Raw genomic sequence first — 17,314 nt, forward strand, 5'->3', positions numbered from 1 at the left:
AAAGGGTTTACATTTGTTGAATAGGAAACAGATGACTGTCACATTATATAGGTTGAAACTTAACACAATATTTTATATACTGTATATATTTATGTGTGTGTGTGTGTGAGTATGTAGAGTAACTACAAAACAAGTTAGAAAGCTCTTTTCCTACCAGCTAATCAAGAAACAGAATAATGCAGCAGCACCTTTTAAAGTCACTGTTCATATAAAATACTTTTTGTGGGAGGTTAATTCCGGATAATGCTCAGTATACTGGAGAATATTTTGTTTCAATATCAGCACATAAACAAAACCCACATTGAGTTTATGTTCTAGTCCTTCTGGTTTATGATGTAATATTTTTAATATGAATCAGTCTCATGGGAAACGTGCCATTGTATGCACGTTTCCCCTTGCAGTGGCAGCATCTAGTTATGGTATGGTGAAGAACGTCACCTGTAAGTATACATATACAGCCACAGGTTTTCTCAGAAACTCTTCAAAGAACTTTCATGTCAAGTCACATAATTACAGGAAGAGGAAGAGCTACTGACAGCCACAGTGTGAGGGTTTGAGATGCATCCGCAACATTTCTCACTGCATTGTGGCATCATGCAGCACAAAAAGGCCTTCAGAGCGACATAAGGTATCAGAATGCATTTATTCTCCAGATCAACTTGTCTTTAGTACACACTGGACTGCTGACTCATGCTGAATGAGCTGAAATTGCAGCAAAGTACTCTGTATAGTTTTCTGTTTAATACATCTAGATGGCAGGAATGATTTATTTATCTCTGCAATGTTTTCAACCAGCATACGTCGATCAATCTCAGTGCTTTTTGGGTAAAATATTTACAGCCCATTATATCAGATGCTGTATTATTTGTATCCTTTAGCATTCACACACAGTTTGCCTGTACATAGCATATCTGGCAATGATACAACTCAATTAATGATCGCAATTGCAAGGAACTATTAAGAAAATACACTGAGTACAATTCTTCAAACTTCAGAAGGATTTCCCCTCATCCTAGACTGATCTCGACAGATTTCTGTTTACTGCACTCACAAATTAGTGGATGAATTTAATACAAGAGGGCAGCTAGCCTCTGGAACTAGCGAGGGGTATCTCCAAACCGATCCCCTTAGGACCCGGACAGACCCAGGTCTGTGTGAGGGGTTCCGGGAGTGCGAACATCACAACAACCGGACTGAGAGATCAAGAATGTTCAAATCCAGCTGGCTCTCAGCGGCTAGCAGCTGCTCTCTCAGCGGGGCTTAAGAGTACAGCAGCGCATATTTTCAAGTGTAACCATTGAACGGAACCCGTTTAACTGCCACAAGAGTTGTTCATCTTGTAATAAAGATCCCAATGAGGAAACATGCTGTGTTTTTTCTCTTTTCACTGCATTTTAATATAGCCTATAAATAGTGAATTTTACTAAAAAAATATTAATGATTATCTCAAAATCGATCGTTAATTCTCCTGACGATCGATTAAGACAATTTAATCGAAAGCCCATCCCTAATATATATATATATTTGAATAAGGGAGAAGGATGGATTTATATCATGCTTAATGGGATTTTAGCTCACCCATGAGAATGATACCTTGAGGTTAAGAATCGGAACTTGGGGATGACAGCTCATGTAGGGGTAAAGGGGCCCTTAATACAAAGTTTGGACCTGATTACAATTTACATGCTATAATTCAAAAGGGGTCAGTCTTGTTCTCCTACATGAGTGTGTATTTGGGTTTTGCTGTGCTTATGCATCTGGCAGCAGAGATACATCAAGAGTAGAGTAGCCGCGAGGGACTGTATTGGCTTCATAAATGAATCATTAGACAGATGAGATGACTATCAGATCCCCTTCTTCCTCATCTGCTGCTGCTGATGCCACACTGAATATGACAAAGCTGGTAAAAAGGAAGTGGGGGACAAACAACTGCCATGAGGGTGAGAAGAAGAGGTTTGGGAATTAGTTTGGGGAAAGGAAAAAAACCACTGCAGGTCCAAGCAGAGATATAAAAGAGAAATTAAAGGGACAGGCACGAAGTCAGCAGTCACTGATTTAATTGTTTCTAAGGACTGTTATTAGCATCAATTATTTAGGAAAATCATTCGCCAGTGAAAAAGAGCCACAGAACACTTTCCATTAAGACAGAGAGAGGGAGGATGAGCTCTTAAAAGCAAATTGTTTGACACAAAGAGAAAAACAGCTGAACATCAATCAAAGGTACTAAGAAGCCGCAATAAAGGAATGGGAGAGAATACAAAACCAGAAGAGCTTGTGTTTATGAACATTTCCCTTTGTAGCCCATCCATGGTGACTCTGAATCTCAGATTTCATAAAAGGTAGATAACGAGGAGGAAATCATAAGCCTTTATTTCAGACATGACCACAATCAGAAGAATTGGCTACGGAGTATGTCTTTTACACATAGGGTTGCAAAGGGGCGGACAATTTCCGGACACTTTCCATGGGAAGTTAAGGAATATTGGGAATTTTGAGGAGAAAAAAAACTACGCAAATTAAACGCTGAGCAATAATAACATCATTCAAAACTCTATTTTAAAGATGTATGGTATGCAGCACACGTTGCAAGTTGAATTTCAATCCTCCACTTTGCATTTCTCCATGACATGCGCAGATAATTCCCAGCATCCTGCACACTACACCAGGGCTATTGAGGCCTGCTGTAGTGTGCAGGACTAGTCAGCTAAGTTTCGATGATATTACTGGGGAAAATATATTAGCATGCTGATTGAGGATTGTTCATCTGTAGCCTATTTCTATTCATTCAGAAATGAAGTTCTTATTCTACAGAACAATGCCACGTGAACTATCTTATGTGAGGAGACTTTTCACCCCAGCCAATGTAGAAGGAAATGCTGTTAGCAAGAGGAAGGGTTGAGCTGTGGCAGAGCTCTGTTGGTTTTGGTTTAGCTTAGATGTTTTCTGGTGCATTGATTTAGTTTTGCCTGTATTATTTAAGTTGTTAGCTGCCTACTTTGGTATGTCTTTGTTAATGTTTTTTTGTTGTGCACACAGGGACAACGAGGACAGGTAAGATACTCCAGGGTCTACATATAACACACACGTAGGTTTACTTCTTCATAATACCCCAGGTTAGAGTGAGCACCACCCGCTGTACTTTTGGGTGCTAAGCACCTGTAAAGGAGGGCTGGGTTTCTTTGTGTTCTTTTCTTTGATCCTTGTTGATCCCTGTGTTGCTTTGTTTAAATACCTTCTTTTGCCTTATCGTGTCATAGTTTCTGTGTGACTGCACCCTCACTTCCCCAAACCTGTTGCATTTATGTTATGTCCCACCCCAAGCCAATAGGGGGCGTTACAATATTCTTCAGACAGACACCAGTGTTGGCTCTTATCACCACAAACTCTCTTGACATCTTTCTCTTTTTTGCATCTATCGCGCATTGAAAAGTCCTCAACCCCTACTTGCTCACAGTGAATCTAGCGGGGGACGGATTCACTGTGCTGTGTCCACACATCAGATTATCCTGGATTTCAACGGACATTATCCTAGGAGGCCAGGCTGAAAAGTCCTCAGAGACTGCGGAGTGTCTAATTCAGATATTTGCATTCACACATGCCCCTCTTCCTGACAAAAATATGGAGGAGGTGCAGAGTTCAGTGCATGTCTGAAAGCAGCTATACACATCTCCTGCCTCTCTCTGGCGATATGGTCAAACAGTGGCTAGCAGCTGGTTAATGTTGAGAGCCCTAATGTCTGTCAATGTGTATGATTCTAGGTGTAAAACACATATCACCACACTGTTTAGAAGAGACATTAACGACATACTGTTCCTTCATTTGGTTACAAAGGTTTAAATGTTGAGTGAGTTTGTGAAGTTGCTTCATTGAGAGAACTCCTGTGTCCATCCCATGTATCAGCAGACAAAACCTGAGTCAGAGCACAAGTTTAGCTTAGCAATGACCCTTTCCACCCCCAACCCCCCTCTGGCTTCCTCCTCTGGTGCTCCACTTCCTCCCCAGATGGTTCTACTTTTTGGAAGCTTACTCATCTAAGCTCATGGTCATGCCTTGTACGTCTTCCATGGGAACGTGTGACATCATCACTTCAAAGTACGACTGCTTGCTGGGACGTACCATCATGTGAGAACGTGTACGAAATCATTCCACTGACACCACATTAAAGATTATACATCCAGGTTGTCTACAGAGCATTAAAAAATATGAGTACTGGAAAAAATTTCATTCAGACAATGAGTATTAAGACAGAAGTAAAATCTAAATTGAAAATGTTAGTCATACTGCAAAGTGAGAAATGTGTGAAATGTGGCAAGATTATTCACCAGGAAACACTTCCTGTCTTTTCAAATCAGTAATTCACTCAACAAAGCTTCTTCGAGATTGAAGTCATACAGACCTTAACTTTATTGGCACAACAGACCTACCAATAAATTCCACAAACATCTATCTGTCGTTGGAAAACATTTCTCGCAAACCATTCATATTATCGACTTCACAATTAAAAAGTTAATATATTAAACTATGAAGGGTAGAGTGGTTTCCTGAAATTTGGTGCGATCTGGACAAGAAATACATTTACTATTGATACAATTTGTTTAAACAGTGTATTATTTTTATTATAACAACAGTCAGATGGAATTTAAATGTCACTGAACCATGAGTCAGGTGTTATTCACAGTCAGATGGGGGCAGGTGAGTAAATGGGTCAAAGAGGAAGGGAGGGGGTCAGATTGCCTTTTATCCGCAACAATACTTCCGGGCAAAAGAAGTGCACTTTTAATCCAGCTGATTTAGAGACAATCACTTTGGGAAGCTGCTGAAGGCGTGCCTGTCAGGCCGGCTGTAAAACACCCTGTGGTGCAAATCACTTCATATGTGCACAGTGGCTGTTTCACTCAAGGGTTTTTGACATTTTGCAGTGTGGCAACACACGCTTGAGTGTATGCAGTCACACTGTTGTCAATTTGCATTACACACTATACATTACAGGGAATTTCATCAAACTATTTCTGACAGTACAGTCAGAATTCAAGATTCAAGATTTTTATTGTGAAATGCACAACAATAACATTAAGCAGTCGCTGGCAGTGAAATGCTTGAGTCTCAGGCTCTCTTCTAACAATGCTCAAGTAATTACAACCTATACAATAAAATAAGATAGAAATATTTTAAAATAGAATAAAATGCAAACAACTTTCAAGTGAGCACTTGACTTGCTGTAATTGTGTCTCTACTTAAAGCTAATTGATTGATTGTGAAAGTCTGTTTTCATTGAATCTCCTTCTAAAGCCAAGGAAGATCTCAATTAAGCTGCTTTCAGACATGCACTGAGCTCCGGAGATCCTTTGGACATACTCTAGAGCTGAGGTGTCAAACTCATTTTAGTTATGGGGCCACATACTGCCCACTTTGATCTCAAGTGGGCCAGACCAGTAAAATCTTAGCATAATAGCTTCGTACCCCCCGTATTTTTTTTTCACCGCCGCCACCCGGCGGCGAATACCAACATGAAACCAACATAAAGGGGGGGGGGGCAGACCCGTCTTCGAACACGCGGACTCAGGAGTCTGACGCACGCATTGAAAGTGAAAGGTGAGGGCCGGCTGAGAGCTTTTTTCAGAGGTACTGAGTAGTACGAAGGGCTTCATTTTTTGAAACAAACTTCCTGAATAACAAAGTTGCAAAGATCACCTTTTAATGATAATAGTAATATATGTGAAGAGACTGTCTTATCACGTCAATGCTAATTATTTCTCACAATAATTATTAACACTGATCTCCACAACAGTGATGGTGGGAAACAGTCATATTAAAACATGCAACATTTATATCTGTTAATCTGTTTCAACTTTGCTTAAATTCAACTTAATTGAAGTACTTTTGGTGACATTTATCACTACATTCCTCATTCAGGCTGTACTGTAAAATAGAGACAAATAAATTAAATTATAATCACTTTGTTACAACGATGATAAAGCTCAACCAAAAAGAACACATGCATGTGACTGGGTTGTAATGTTTCTCAGTGTCTTCTTAATTTGTTGGGTCTCATACTGTCACCTGCCAATGTTTTCAGACCAAAAATACATACTAGTCTCTCCTCATGTCCTCCTTCATTCACTGTGAACCGAAGAGCAAGACAGGCTTCATCGTACTATCGTTTCAACTTGTCACTCACCGGCTGCTTCACGGGAACTAGCTCTGATCTCACTGTGCGTCTCTCTGAGCGAATGAGTGGGGGCGGAGCCCCGGTGCCTGTGTGTGCGTGCTGTCTGGGGACACACACACACATTTCCCGCTCCTGGTATTTCATGCTGGCCTGATACAATGATGATTTAACAAATTATTGTGAACGTGAGTTCACTGTTCACGAAAAATGTACGTGACATGCACAACACTGTACATCGAGCCGCTGCAGAGCCGCGGGTGGCCAACCCCTGGCTAGAGCGAAAGAACGAACGGTAAAAGAGATGCTGGCGTCAAAACATTAGTTCCGCCTCACATTTCCCCATCCCGGTCGCATGACCCACCTGTTATGCCACTGCTCCCCACCAGTTTGAGAAGCACTGGCATAGAGTGAGATGGCAGTTTTAATTTTTAAATTTTTTTTATTTAGAGCATGCCTTGCATCCGGCGGGCCGAGCTAGACCCCCTGTCGGGCCATCTGCGGCCCGCCATCCATTTTAAATTCGCCCGCCTATAAAAAAAATAAATGAAAAAATGTAATAAAAATGTAATAAAAAAAAGTAGGTTTTTTTGCACTCAAATGGTACTTAGTTATAGAAATTTGTAGTTTTGTTCTATTTTTGAAAAAATTGTACTTTCTTGATTCTTGTTGTTCTGGGTTTGTACCCTCTAATGCACTTATTGTAAGTCACTTTTGATAAAAGCGTCAGCTAAATTAAATGTAATGTGATGGACTATGGCCCACTGTATTGCAGCTGTCCCTCTGAATGCCGCCACGTCCCCCCACCGTCAACAGTCCGCTCCAGGGCAGGGGGGCGAGGCGGCGTGAGTGGCCCAGACCTTCTTATTTTTTTCTATATGTGGCCCTCGGGATAAAAAAATTGGACGCCCCTGGTCTAGAAGGTTGTATGTGTGAAGGCAAATGTACGAGCGAGGGCCTATCAGACAAGTTCCCTAGCATGACGTCCACAGAAAGTCTGGAGACGCTGACACCGCATGATTAACCGTAAGTGAGTAGTGTGTTGATGATATTTCAAACATGCGTCAGATGCAAAAAGAAAAAAAAAAAAGGGTTCTCCCACCAGCCCCCTTACAACTCTGGAGAATGTCCAAGTCAGCCCAGGTGAGAACCCAGAAGGAGATCCTCCTGAGGTGTAGTCAGCACAAGTGAGTGGGTGTGTTGATGAAGTTTCAGTTCAGCCTCGTAAAATGACGGATCTAATGCAGCAAACTGATCCTGTGCAGCAGTGAGTTATGAACTGACAGCTCCTGTGTTTGTCATTTTGTGCTGTGGCTGCAGGACTTCTGCTGAGAACATTTTCCATCTCAGAAAAGATTAATCTGGCTGAATAAAGAAGTATATCTGCTGACCATTAACTGCCAACATGAACAACAGATGACCAGCACATTGTAACTTGTAGTCAAACACTCCACAGATCACTCTTTACTAAGGCAGAGAGGAGGTGCTCAGTCACTGCCAGTGTAACAGAGCCAAAGATTTGTTCTGGAAAAAAATAATTAATTAAATTGTCTAATTAAATTAAACGACCTGCAGACTCACATGAGGAGCTCCCTGGTATTTCATCAAAAGAGGCTACAAATGGAAATACAATTCATGCTTAAGTGGCAAAAGAAACTTCAGGGTGAAAGACAATTAACTCAAAGAGACATGAGAGTTTAACGTAAGAGGAGAAAGTTCTTGTGGAGACTTTTACTTCTATAAAATAACAGCTGTTTGTAATTTTCTTATGTTCTTTAATTTCCTAATTAATATTCCTATCACATCCTTGTCCTGCTCAGCATTTGGAAAAGAAGGATGCAGGGGGATGGGAGATCAGGTGGTCAGATGTGGCGTCTGGGACAATGAAGACAGGGTAATGTGGCTGGGGGGTTGGGTGTGACGCATGGATGTCTTAAAATAGAGTGCAGCCCTGAGGAAACATTAGGGGGCTGATCACAGCAGTTAATCAAGCATATGAAACAGACTTGTGCTAGACAGGCTGCCACAAAGGCCCAGCAGGCCACATATGGGTATACCCATGTCTCTGGATATAGATTTGACATGTTCCTCTAAGAGGATGTGTTCTTTTCATGTATATTTGTAAGAGGATATTGACTGTTGTGTAAAACATAATTTATACACTCGCAGAGTTGCTGATAAAAAGGGCTGAGCAGATTCTTCACATCCTCCCACATCCGAATAAACTTTCTGCTGACTGATGTTTACCATAACACAGTGCGAGCAGCTACATCCATTATAATGTGAACTTAATGCTGTGCATCTGCAGTTATTTGATGCATTGATATCTCAGATTCATGTCATTCCCACTTACTCTTCTCACTCTCACTTACACACCCAATTTTCTTCAATAACATAGTGACTTTTATCAAAATTGAGAAGCCTTAGTAGATAACGGGGGCAAGGACCTAAGGGCTATAAATATTGAGGGGGACAAAGCAAATACACTGAAGAGGAGAAACTTCAAAGAGAAGCAGCCGTATTCTTTGTACTTGTTTCTTCCATCTATGTTGAAGGGGAAGTGGTCTTTTACAGGAGCAAATTGTGTCATAGCTCATAATCCATCCAGCTATACAAGGAGATTAAGCAGACTGTAGAAAGAAAAACCATATCACATAGCAATATATAGCTGAGGGGGAAACTCTCTACATGCAAGCACAAGCCTAAAATGTTTTGGTCAAGGTCTTGGGCTCTACGTGTCTAAATTAGACTTCTATAAAAGGTGGCACAGAGAGAAATGGGATTCATTGTGATTGTAGTGGTTGGTGTATTACCATTATATCGTGATACGTGTGTGTTTTTTTTTAACACTGCACCTTTCACAATTTCAGTCAGTAAATATTATCAAAATAAATTTCAAATAATTTTTCTCTTGAGTGCAGGTCGTGGTTTAAAACTCTTCTTTATGGGCCTAGAATGACAAATACTTGCAAAAACAGCAGGACATTTGAAGTAGAACATTAGAAGCTTTAGGAATTACACCTTCACACCGTGCCTGCAGAATACAATATCATATTATATTGTGGGCAATTGTGGCTCGGGTGGTAGAGCGGGTCGTCCACTAATCAGAGGGTTGGTGGTTCAATGACCAGTCTGCATTCCAAAGAGTCCTTGGACAAAACACTGAACCTCAAATTGCTGTTGTGTGAGTGAGTGAATGTGACCTGTGCTATAACGTGCTACGTGTAAAAGTGCTGTGTCGCTCAACAAAAAATCTGAAAGATGCAGTTGAAAGGGACATGTCATGATTCTTGTTTAAACCTGCATGAAATCTGATGGAAACAGGTTTCTGTGTGTTTCTTGAGGAGATATTGAGAAATATTAAAATAACTATTAAAACTAAAAACTGCTAAATTATAATTAAGAGATTCAACTTTGATCTTAACTTGGGTTTCCTCCCTTTTTATAACCTCAGCAGCAGTGTGTCGTGATCATTGCAAATACTGTCAATAATGTTGTGTGACAGATAAAGCTGCAAAAGCAGGGCTGTTCTACACAAAAGACGTTTGTGAAAGAGCCAAAATAAAAGTGGGGGATGTCACACTGATATTTCAAACAGTCAACCAGAGAGGAAATACGTATATGAACAGGATGTAAATTGCATGGGGATTTTCCCTCTGCACATGGCAAACATAGCAAGCTCCTGAGAATCGCTCTCAATCATCTCAAGTGCTAATCTTTAATAAATAATTACTTTCAATGTCCTCTCTCCTTTTTGGACACAGTATCATTTAATCATGTATTATGGTACATACAGCACAGTGGTTGATAGTGAACCAGTCCACTTCCTTGCTGTTTTTACAGCGTATTTTACAGTGATCCTACACAACTGTACTGCTCAGTAGAACCCACACTGTACATGGTGCCTCACTCTGCTTATATCCGCTGCTCCAGTGAATATGATTGCTAAGTGATCATAAGGCCTTAGGTCGTTGTTAAAGGAAATAGTCCAGGCTCTAAGGTCCCATTTCATGATGATGATGCAAAACAAATTGTTTGGGGGTGGGAGGGGCTTTTTCTTGTAATTTGGTTGACTTACTAATAGCAGCCCTTCTGCAAGCAATGTTAGCAACTTCTCTCACAGTACAGTAACATGACATTTGAGCATGACATTTTCAGTAAAAAATCCTCTGTAAGATCAAGCATACAGAAGGAATGGCAGCAGCATTGGCTGTTACACGCAGATAACTAGAAGTGACAACGACATTGGTTTGTGCTGAATATGTCCCTGCTCACCACATCCCCTCTGCTGTCATCCAATCGATGGTTGTCATCTATCACAACATTGACAAAGCTGGGATCAAATCAAACTGTGCATTGATGAGTCATGATCAATTTGAAACAAAATAGGAGTAATTGTGTCTGAAATGACAATTAGATTATTTTAAAGATTAGCAACTTGTAACTTATTAAAATACAGTTAACTCTGAAAATCAGTGTGAGCGATGTGAGTAAATAATGGATAGAATTCTTGCTGTAAGCGCTTGGTTCATTTATCCATAAAATTATACTTGTATACAAAAGGTGCAGCTACTGATGAAACGTAGCTTAATTTCGTTCAGATGAAATTAAACATCCACAAATGTAGAGTTCCACATTGACATGAGAACCATGGTTGTCAGTGGTTAAGAAATGATGTGTCTTATATAATTGTTCAAGTACAATGACAATTGAACAGGATGCATCTATGTCTCTAACCAACTCAAACCTGCACACAGCCTTTGAACCATGTGGCCAAAACAGAGCGTAGCCTCAGAATTGCAAAAGAGTTGAAAACTATAATATATGAAACTTCCTTAGGTCAGCGTGCCTTGGAGGTATCACAAGATTATAGTCACTTAAAAAGGTATTTTTCCAGAGAAAAGTCAAGGTAGTGAACTTTAACTTCTGTTCAACTTCTGTGCCCCACTATTATTGTAATCTCTTAAGCCAACATGTTTTCAAAATTATGTATTCTGGCTGGGCTGTATGTGCGAACACAAACGTATCAATGAGGCGCTCCGGGCAGCCTCATAGGAACTCTGGAGAATGTTCCAGTGAGCCTGTGAGAACCCCCCCCCCCCCCCCCCCCCCCTTGAATGCTCCTGAGGTTTCTGTTGTTGTTTCAAATGTGTCTGACCAGAGAATTTGTTGTTCATGTGAAAGGCGAACTCCAGAGGAAATCCCGACACAATTGTGATGGTCTATTCTCGCAACATACGGCAATTAAAAATATAATGAAGCCTACAACCAGGTATGGACAGGCCTCTGACACAGGAGTCCTTCCCTCGACGCTCCGACTATGTCCAGGTGTGAATGAACTACATGACGATGCCTGAACGAACACTCACAGGCACAGAGTCGACTCATATCACATTCATCATCACTTACTCTTAAATATAAACTACATCCTGCCAGACAAGACAAATTAAAATGGAACAAATCACATGTTCACATCGGTACTTAAAATGAATTTACTTACTGCAATTCTAACATGGCCACAGAGTGTGGGGAGGATGTGCAGGTGGACATGTAAAATGAATGTATTACATTTTAACTGTATATATAGTAAAAAAAAATTGAGTCAGAAGATCGTTTACCTGTCCTGTGACTGCTCCTCATACATCCTTTCCTTTCCCTCTTTGAAGAGCCGGATGGCCCGTTTGGATTTTTTCATAAGGCTATCGATGTAGATTTTAAAATATTCATTGTCACTGAGCTGTGCCAGTCTCTGGTTCTCCTCATATTTGCTCAGTATAAGCCGTAGGTGCTGGTAGGCGTCAGGTAAGATATCCAGGATGTAAGGAGGACTGTTTTTTAGCTGGAGTCTTGGATTTTGGCACAATCGGACCTGTGGCAAAGAAATCCAGTAAACATTTGTTTTATGCTCTGACATTTTGTCAGATTCACACATCACATAAACTAAGCTGACATTTGACAACACAGCAGCATCACGTAATTTGATGGATTCTGAAGGGTACTTCATTCATGTTACAAAGTTACCACTGAGCACCTGTTTAAGCAAATTAATGAAACAGTCCTCTGCTGCCGCATTATTAATGAGTTATAATAATATGTGCCATTCATACTGTGGAACAATGGAGGCTGTCAAACAAATGATTAAATTAAGTAAATACACTATCAGACAATATTAAGGGGAACACATGCAGCCATTTGCAATAGCTCCAACTCTCCATGTGCACCTACAACAAAGACTGTGCCTCCTTCCATCTGGCAGACAGGCCTGACAGGTTTAAAACTCAAAACGTACAACTTTATCCATGAGTTTCCAGGTCTTCTCCACAGTCCTGCGGTCGGCGGCTGCTTGTTTCGGAGGTCCCACTGCATCCTGGATGGCGTCAATGATCCCTAAGATCCGACCCTTACTTCCCTGTTGTCCACGTCCGCCGGGGTTTCGGCCACTGAGAGCAGTTGCCATTTCCTAAACACTGAAGCAAATAAAGGAATAATTACAGCCAATGATTACTGCTATTCAAAATGTATTTGAAATACCATTCCTGATGATATGTTGACCTGTCTTTGATGGTGGAAATAATCAGTTATCCTGAGGTTGGTTCCTACCCATTGACAGATATTTCAATTTCTTTAATTTTGTGTTATTTCAGAGAGTCGGTTTATATTGCACTTCTGTCCATCCTGGGAGAGGGATTCCTCACATGTGGCTCTCGCTGAGGTTTCTATATTGTTTCGCTGTTAAAGTTTTTTTTTGTAGTTTAACCTTACTCCTGTTGAGGGTTAAGAATGGAGGATGTCACAACTTAAAGAACAGCAGAGAAGATATTGATGTCTTTGGTTCATTAACAAAAACAGTCTCTGGGGAACTGTAAGAACAACACACATATTGATGTTATCACCTCTGGTTGTCTCTTAAGTGCTGTTCAGCAGCACATCTACATGAAAGACGTCTTGGATTTGACTGTAGCCTGAGATGTTCACAGGCTGGCGTCAGGTCGAGACAGTGTGCTCTACCAACTACTCTCATCCCGAGTGGCACTGTGCCTCAGCCACAGAGCAGCAGTGATGGTGCAGACCTGCTCACTGATTATAGGTGGTTTATTGATTTACACGCACATTGTGATCTATTCCTTCCTGCTCCTGTCTGCTCGTAGAGTTCTGTTCTTACTAAAGAACCATCAAACCGTCCTACGTTTGCTGGTTCTTCAAGCGCCTGTGAGCAGCAGGAACAAGTAACACAAGCGGAGCAGAGATTCTGTTCCATATCCCTGTGGCGTTTTCAACAGGAACTCACAGGAATCGATCATTGCCGAAAACAGACAGAGTCCTAACTTACCAAACCACCAGGGGATGACTGCTTGGATCCCTCCTGAATGTGATCCACATCGAGAGAACATACAAACACAAACAGAAAAAGGAGTGTCCAAGTTTAAAAAGAGTGTGATGAAGTATCCAGTGTGTGGGTTTGTGACCCTGCTCCTCCTCTACAAACACTCCATATCTCAGGGTGGTGTTTAAAGGCTGATCGGGAGGAGATGAGTTCATAAACGTGTTTGTACAGCGACATCAACGTGAAGCCAGCCAATATAAAAGGTAACTTCCTGTTGCACGTTTCAAAATAAAGATCACAATTCAGGGGAAATGTTATTCACTTTGCATTTGCATTTTCTAGCTGCCTTGTGTCTTCTTTGTTGAAACGTTCCTCTCCATCAGATATCTTAGGTCGAGTGAATCCTGTTCTAATCCCTCCGATACTCGTCCATTCAAGCCGATCGTGTCACATTCTCTCCCTTTACTCTGAGGGCATAGCGCCTTTTCCGGTGCTTCTTGCCTGTGTTCGACTGGCTTGATGCAGCTGTTACAGTGGTGGGAGGTTCGATGTGAGTGTGAAGCAATATTTTCCAGGAACCGACCAACGCAATGGCAGAAGCGACGAGGCGCGCGCCGATGCCCTGGGAGGGTGTCACCGACGGCAAGCTAGACGCACTGAGAGCGAGTAGCGAGCCCGGTGTCAGGACGAAGGCTGGACGCGACAAGGATTCTCTTTTGAATGATTTCAGAATAAACTGCTTTTACTTTACTCCTACTTTCTTCTCATGTTGCCCTAAACACCAGTGGTGTATGTTTTATTTTAGAGGCGCATTGGCCCGACTTCCGGTATTGCTTCATCTTCATGCTCGTGTCTTGTTGCTGCCAGGGAGGAGAGTGACAGCTGAAGGGCCACTCCCACAGAAATTCACACTCCTCTCTCTGGACATATCAGTGTTGTAGCGGAAATAACACAGGACGCAGTGTGGGAGACAGAAATATGTACAGCATCATATCTTCTACAAAGTCAACAATTAATCTAACAGCCACGCAACAATCATAACAACAAAATAACCCAATTATAACGTTTGGAAGAATGTAACAGTAGTATTTCAAGATGGAATAAACAACACATGCCTGGAGGAGTCAAGTCAAATTAATGAGCGAGCATCACAGGCGCACACACTGACGCACGCACAAACACATGTCCTGTGGCATGTTTGATCATTTTCTGTCTCTGGCAATGAGCGGTGTCAGTTTTACACGATAACACATGAATCCAATGGAACAACTGTTCTTCCCCCTGGTTCAAATTTTTAAAAAATTCTTTCGTTAATTCAAGACCACTTATCACCCTTGTAAAAAAGCACACATTCACATTCCACTGAGCATGGTGGTACATTTTATCGCTGTTGAATGGATTAGTCAAAAGACCGTATCAGTGGATCACTCATAGACGTTTCACAACCTCAGGACACTGCTGTACAATATGCTATTTTTTCTGGAGTATGAAGATATATTTCCAAAGAAAGCACTGCATGTCGACTAAGACGAGTTTGTTGGTTGCTGTGTCATGGACTATGAGTGTGTAGTAATTCCTATCTTCACAAGAATGACCTTCTTGATCCTCACCAGTCTGGTTTCAAGGCAGGCCACTCAACTGACACTGCCCTCCTTGCTGTCACTCAGAAACTTTACACGGCAACAGCAGCCTCTCTCTTCTCTGTCCCAATTTGACACAGTGAAAAAACAGATCCTTATTTCTTCCCTTCAGGATCTGGGTGTCTCAGGCTCTGCTCTCATCCTATCTCAATGGCTGCACTTACTGGGTAACTTGGAGAGGATATGTACCAAAACCTTGTCCTCTCACTACTGGGGTCCCTCAAGGTTCCGTCCTGGGTCCCCTCCTCTTCTCTCTGCACTGTCATTTACGCGCAGATTTTCCTACCACAGCTACACAGATGAGACCCAACTACTTCTCTCTTTTCCCCAATCTGAAACACAGGTAGCAGCACAAACCTCTGCCTGTCTGACTGACATCCCTCATTGGATGTCACCACACCACCTGAAAATCAACCTTGACAAGACCGAAGCTACTTTTCCTTCCAGGGAAAGGCTCTCCCACCCTTGACCTTACTATCACCATCAACAAGTCTGAAGTAACCCCAACCCAGGCCGCAAGGAATAGAAGTAACTGAGGATCTTTGGTGACATGCCAAATTTCCATAGCCTACTCAGGAAGTACAGCCGCTTGTTGTTGTGCTTACCTGACCAGCTGGGTGGTGTTTAGACTCCAGGTGAGGTCATCACTGATGTAGATGTCCAGGAATTTGAAGCTGCTCACCCTTTCCATCTCCAGCCTACGGCTGAACAGTGGCCGATGAATTCTCCTTTCTCATGTCCACGATCATTTCCTTAGTCTTGTCCGTGTTGAGGGTGAGATTGTTCTCTTCACATCATGTCACCAGACTTGCCACCCAATGTCGATATTCTGTTTCCACACCGCCAGTTGTAAGTCTGATGATTCTGGTGTCATCAGCCAATTTCAGGATGGTGTTGTCCTTGTGAGAGGTGACACAGTCGTGTGTGAACAGTGTGTAGAGCAAAGTGCTGAGAACACATCCTTGCAGGGTACCGTCTTCATCACAAGGCGGTTTGATGTTATGTTTCCAATTCTGAAAGTCGGTGAGGAAATCTGACAGCCAGTCACAGAGTGTGGAGTAGAGTCCAAGGTTTTGCAGTTTGCTTGTGAGCTTGTGGGGGAGGACTGTATTAAAAGCAGAGCTATAGTCTATGAAGAGCATCTTGATGTAGGCATCTGTGTTATCCATGTGGGGGAGGGCTAACTATATATATATAGAGATAGATACCACTTGATTACTTGTAAAAAACTCAATGAAGTTGATTTTTTTTTACCCTATATTGTCACCCCTCAAAGATGACTACATACATATATATATGTATTTAGATTACTGTAACTTTTTACAGTAATCCAGTGGTATCAAGAAGAAAAAATGCTGTTATCTGTAATATAATTATATGTTGTAACTCGGATTATGAAATAAAGAACGCTGACACACTGAGCATTAATCAGACTTTGTGCCCCTAACCTTGGCAGTTATTTGGTAGGGTAATCCTGATATGAAAGGGAAGAATGGTGCAGAAAATGTACAGGTGGGTAGTGTAGGAGCTGCAGACACATAGCAAGTGTAGTGAATGACATTTTGTATGAATCTCTATCAGTTTTAATCAATCATTATATCATTGGACACATTGCATTGGTGTTGAATCTTTATCCTACCAATCTGTCATGTATTCTGTGTTATATAATTCAAGTCCTCTGGAGAAATCATTACATCAAACAAAAAAAACTTGATATTAACTATGTAAACAAAGGTGTTGGAAAACTGCTGTGATTTATAGTCCTGTGGAATATTTATATCTGTCACTCAAAGGAAAGAGTTTTCAAGAATGTTTAAAAAAACATTCTCCAAATGTTTACTGTGGAAATCAATCAATCATCAAATTTTATTTGTATAGCCCATATTCACAAATTACAATTCATCTCATAGGGCTTTAACAGGGTGTGACATTCTCTGTCCTTAACCCTCAGCAAGAGTAAGGAAAAACTACAAAAAACCCTTTTTAACAGGGTAAAAATATGTAGAAACCTCAGAGAGAGCCACATGTGAGGGATCCCTCTCCCAGGACGGACAGAAGTGCAATAGATGCCACGTGCAGGAGAACATGGAATGAAATGTCACCAAATTAAAAATACTTTTAGTATTATGTTTTATGAAACTGTGTGTACTATTATATGTCATTATTACTGAAGCATACATTGTA

General features: G+C 41.3%; 1 protein-coding gene across 3 annotated transcripts in view; it reads right to left on the reverse strand.

Moving 5' to 3' along the window:
• cblb (Cbl proto-oncogene B, E3 ubiquitin protein ligase) overlaps positions 1 to 13,737 on the reverse strand; it is a 67,947-nt gene extending 54,210 nt beyond the window's left edge. Inside the window, exons 1-3 of one of the 3 annotated variants that reach the window (XM_062406324.1) lie at positions 13,497 to 13,737; positions 12,456 to 12,633; positions 11,785 to 12,035 (exon numbers count right to left, since the gene is read on the reverse strand). In XM_062406324.1, the coding sequence (XP_062262308.1) occupies positions 11,785 to 12,035; positions 12,456 to 12,623 (419 nt within the window). In that variant the 5' untranslated portion in view covers positions 12,624 to 12,633; positions 13,497 to 13,737. The remainder of the gene's footprint in view (positions 1 to 11,784; positions 12,036 to 12,455; positions 12,634 to 13,496) is intronic. The other 2 variants (XM_062406323.1, XM_062406322.1) reach the window with 2 other exon arrangements.
• Positions 13,738 to 17,314: the final 3,577 nt, after the last annotated feature.

This window comes from Platichthys flesus, chromosome 15 (assembly GCF_949316205.1).
Source record: "Platichthys flesus chromosome 15, fPlaFle2.1, whole genome shotgun sequence".
NCBI lineage: Eukaryota > Metazoa > Chordata > Actinopteri > Pleuronectiformes > Pleuronectidae > Platichthys > Platichthys flesus.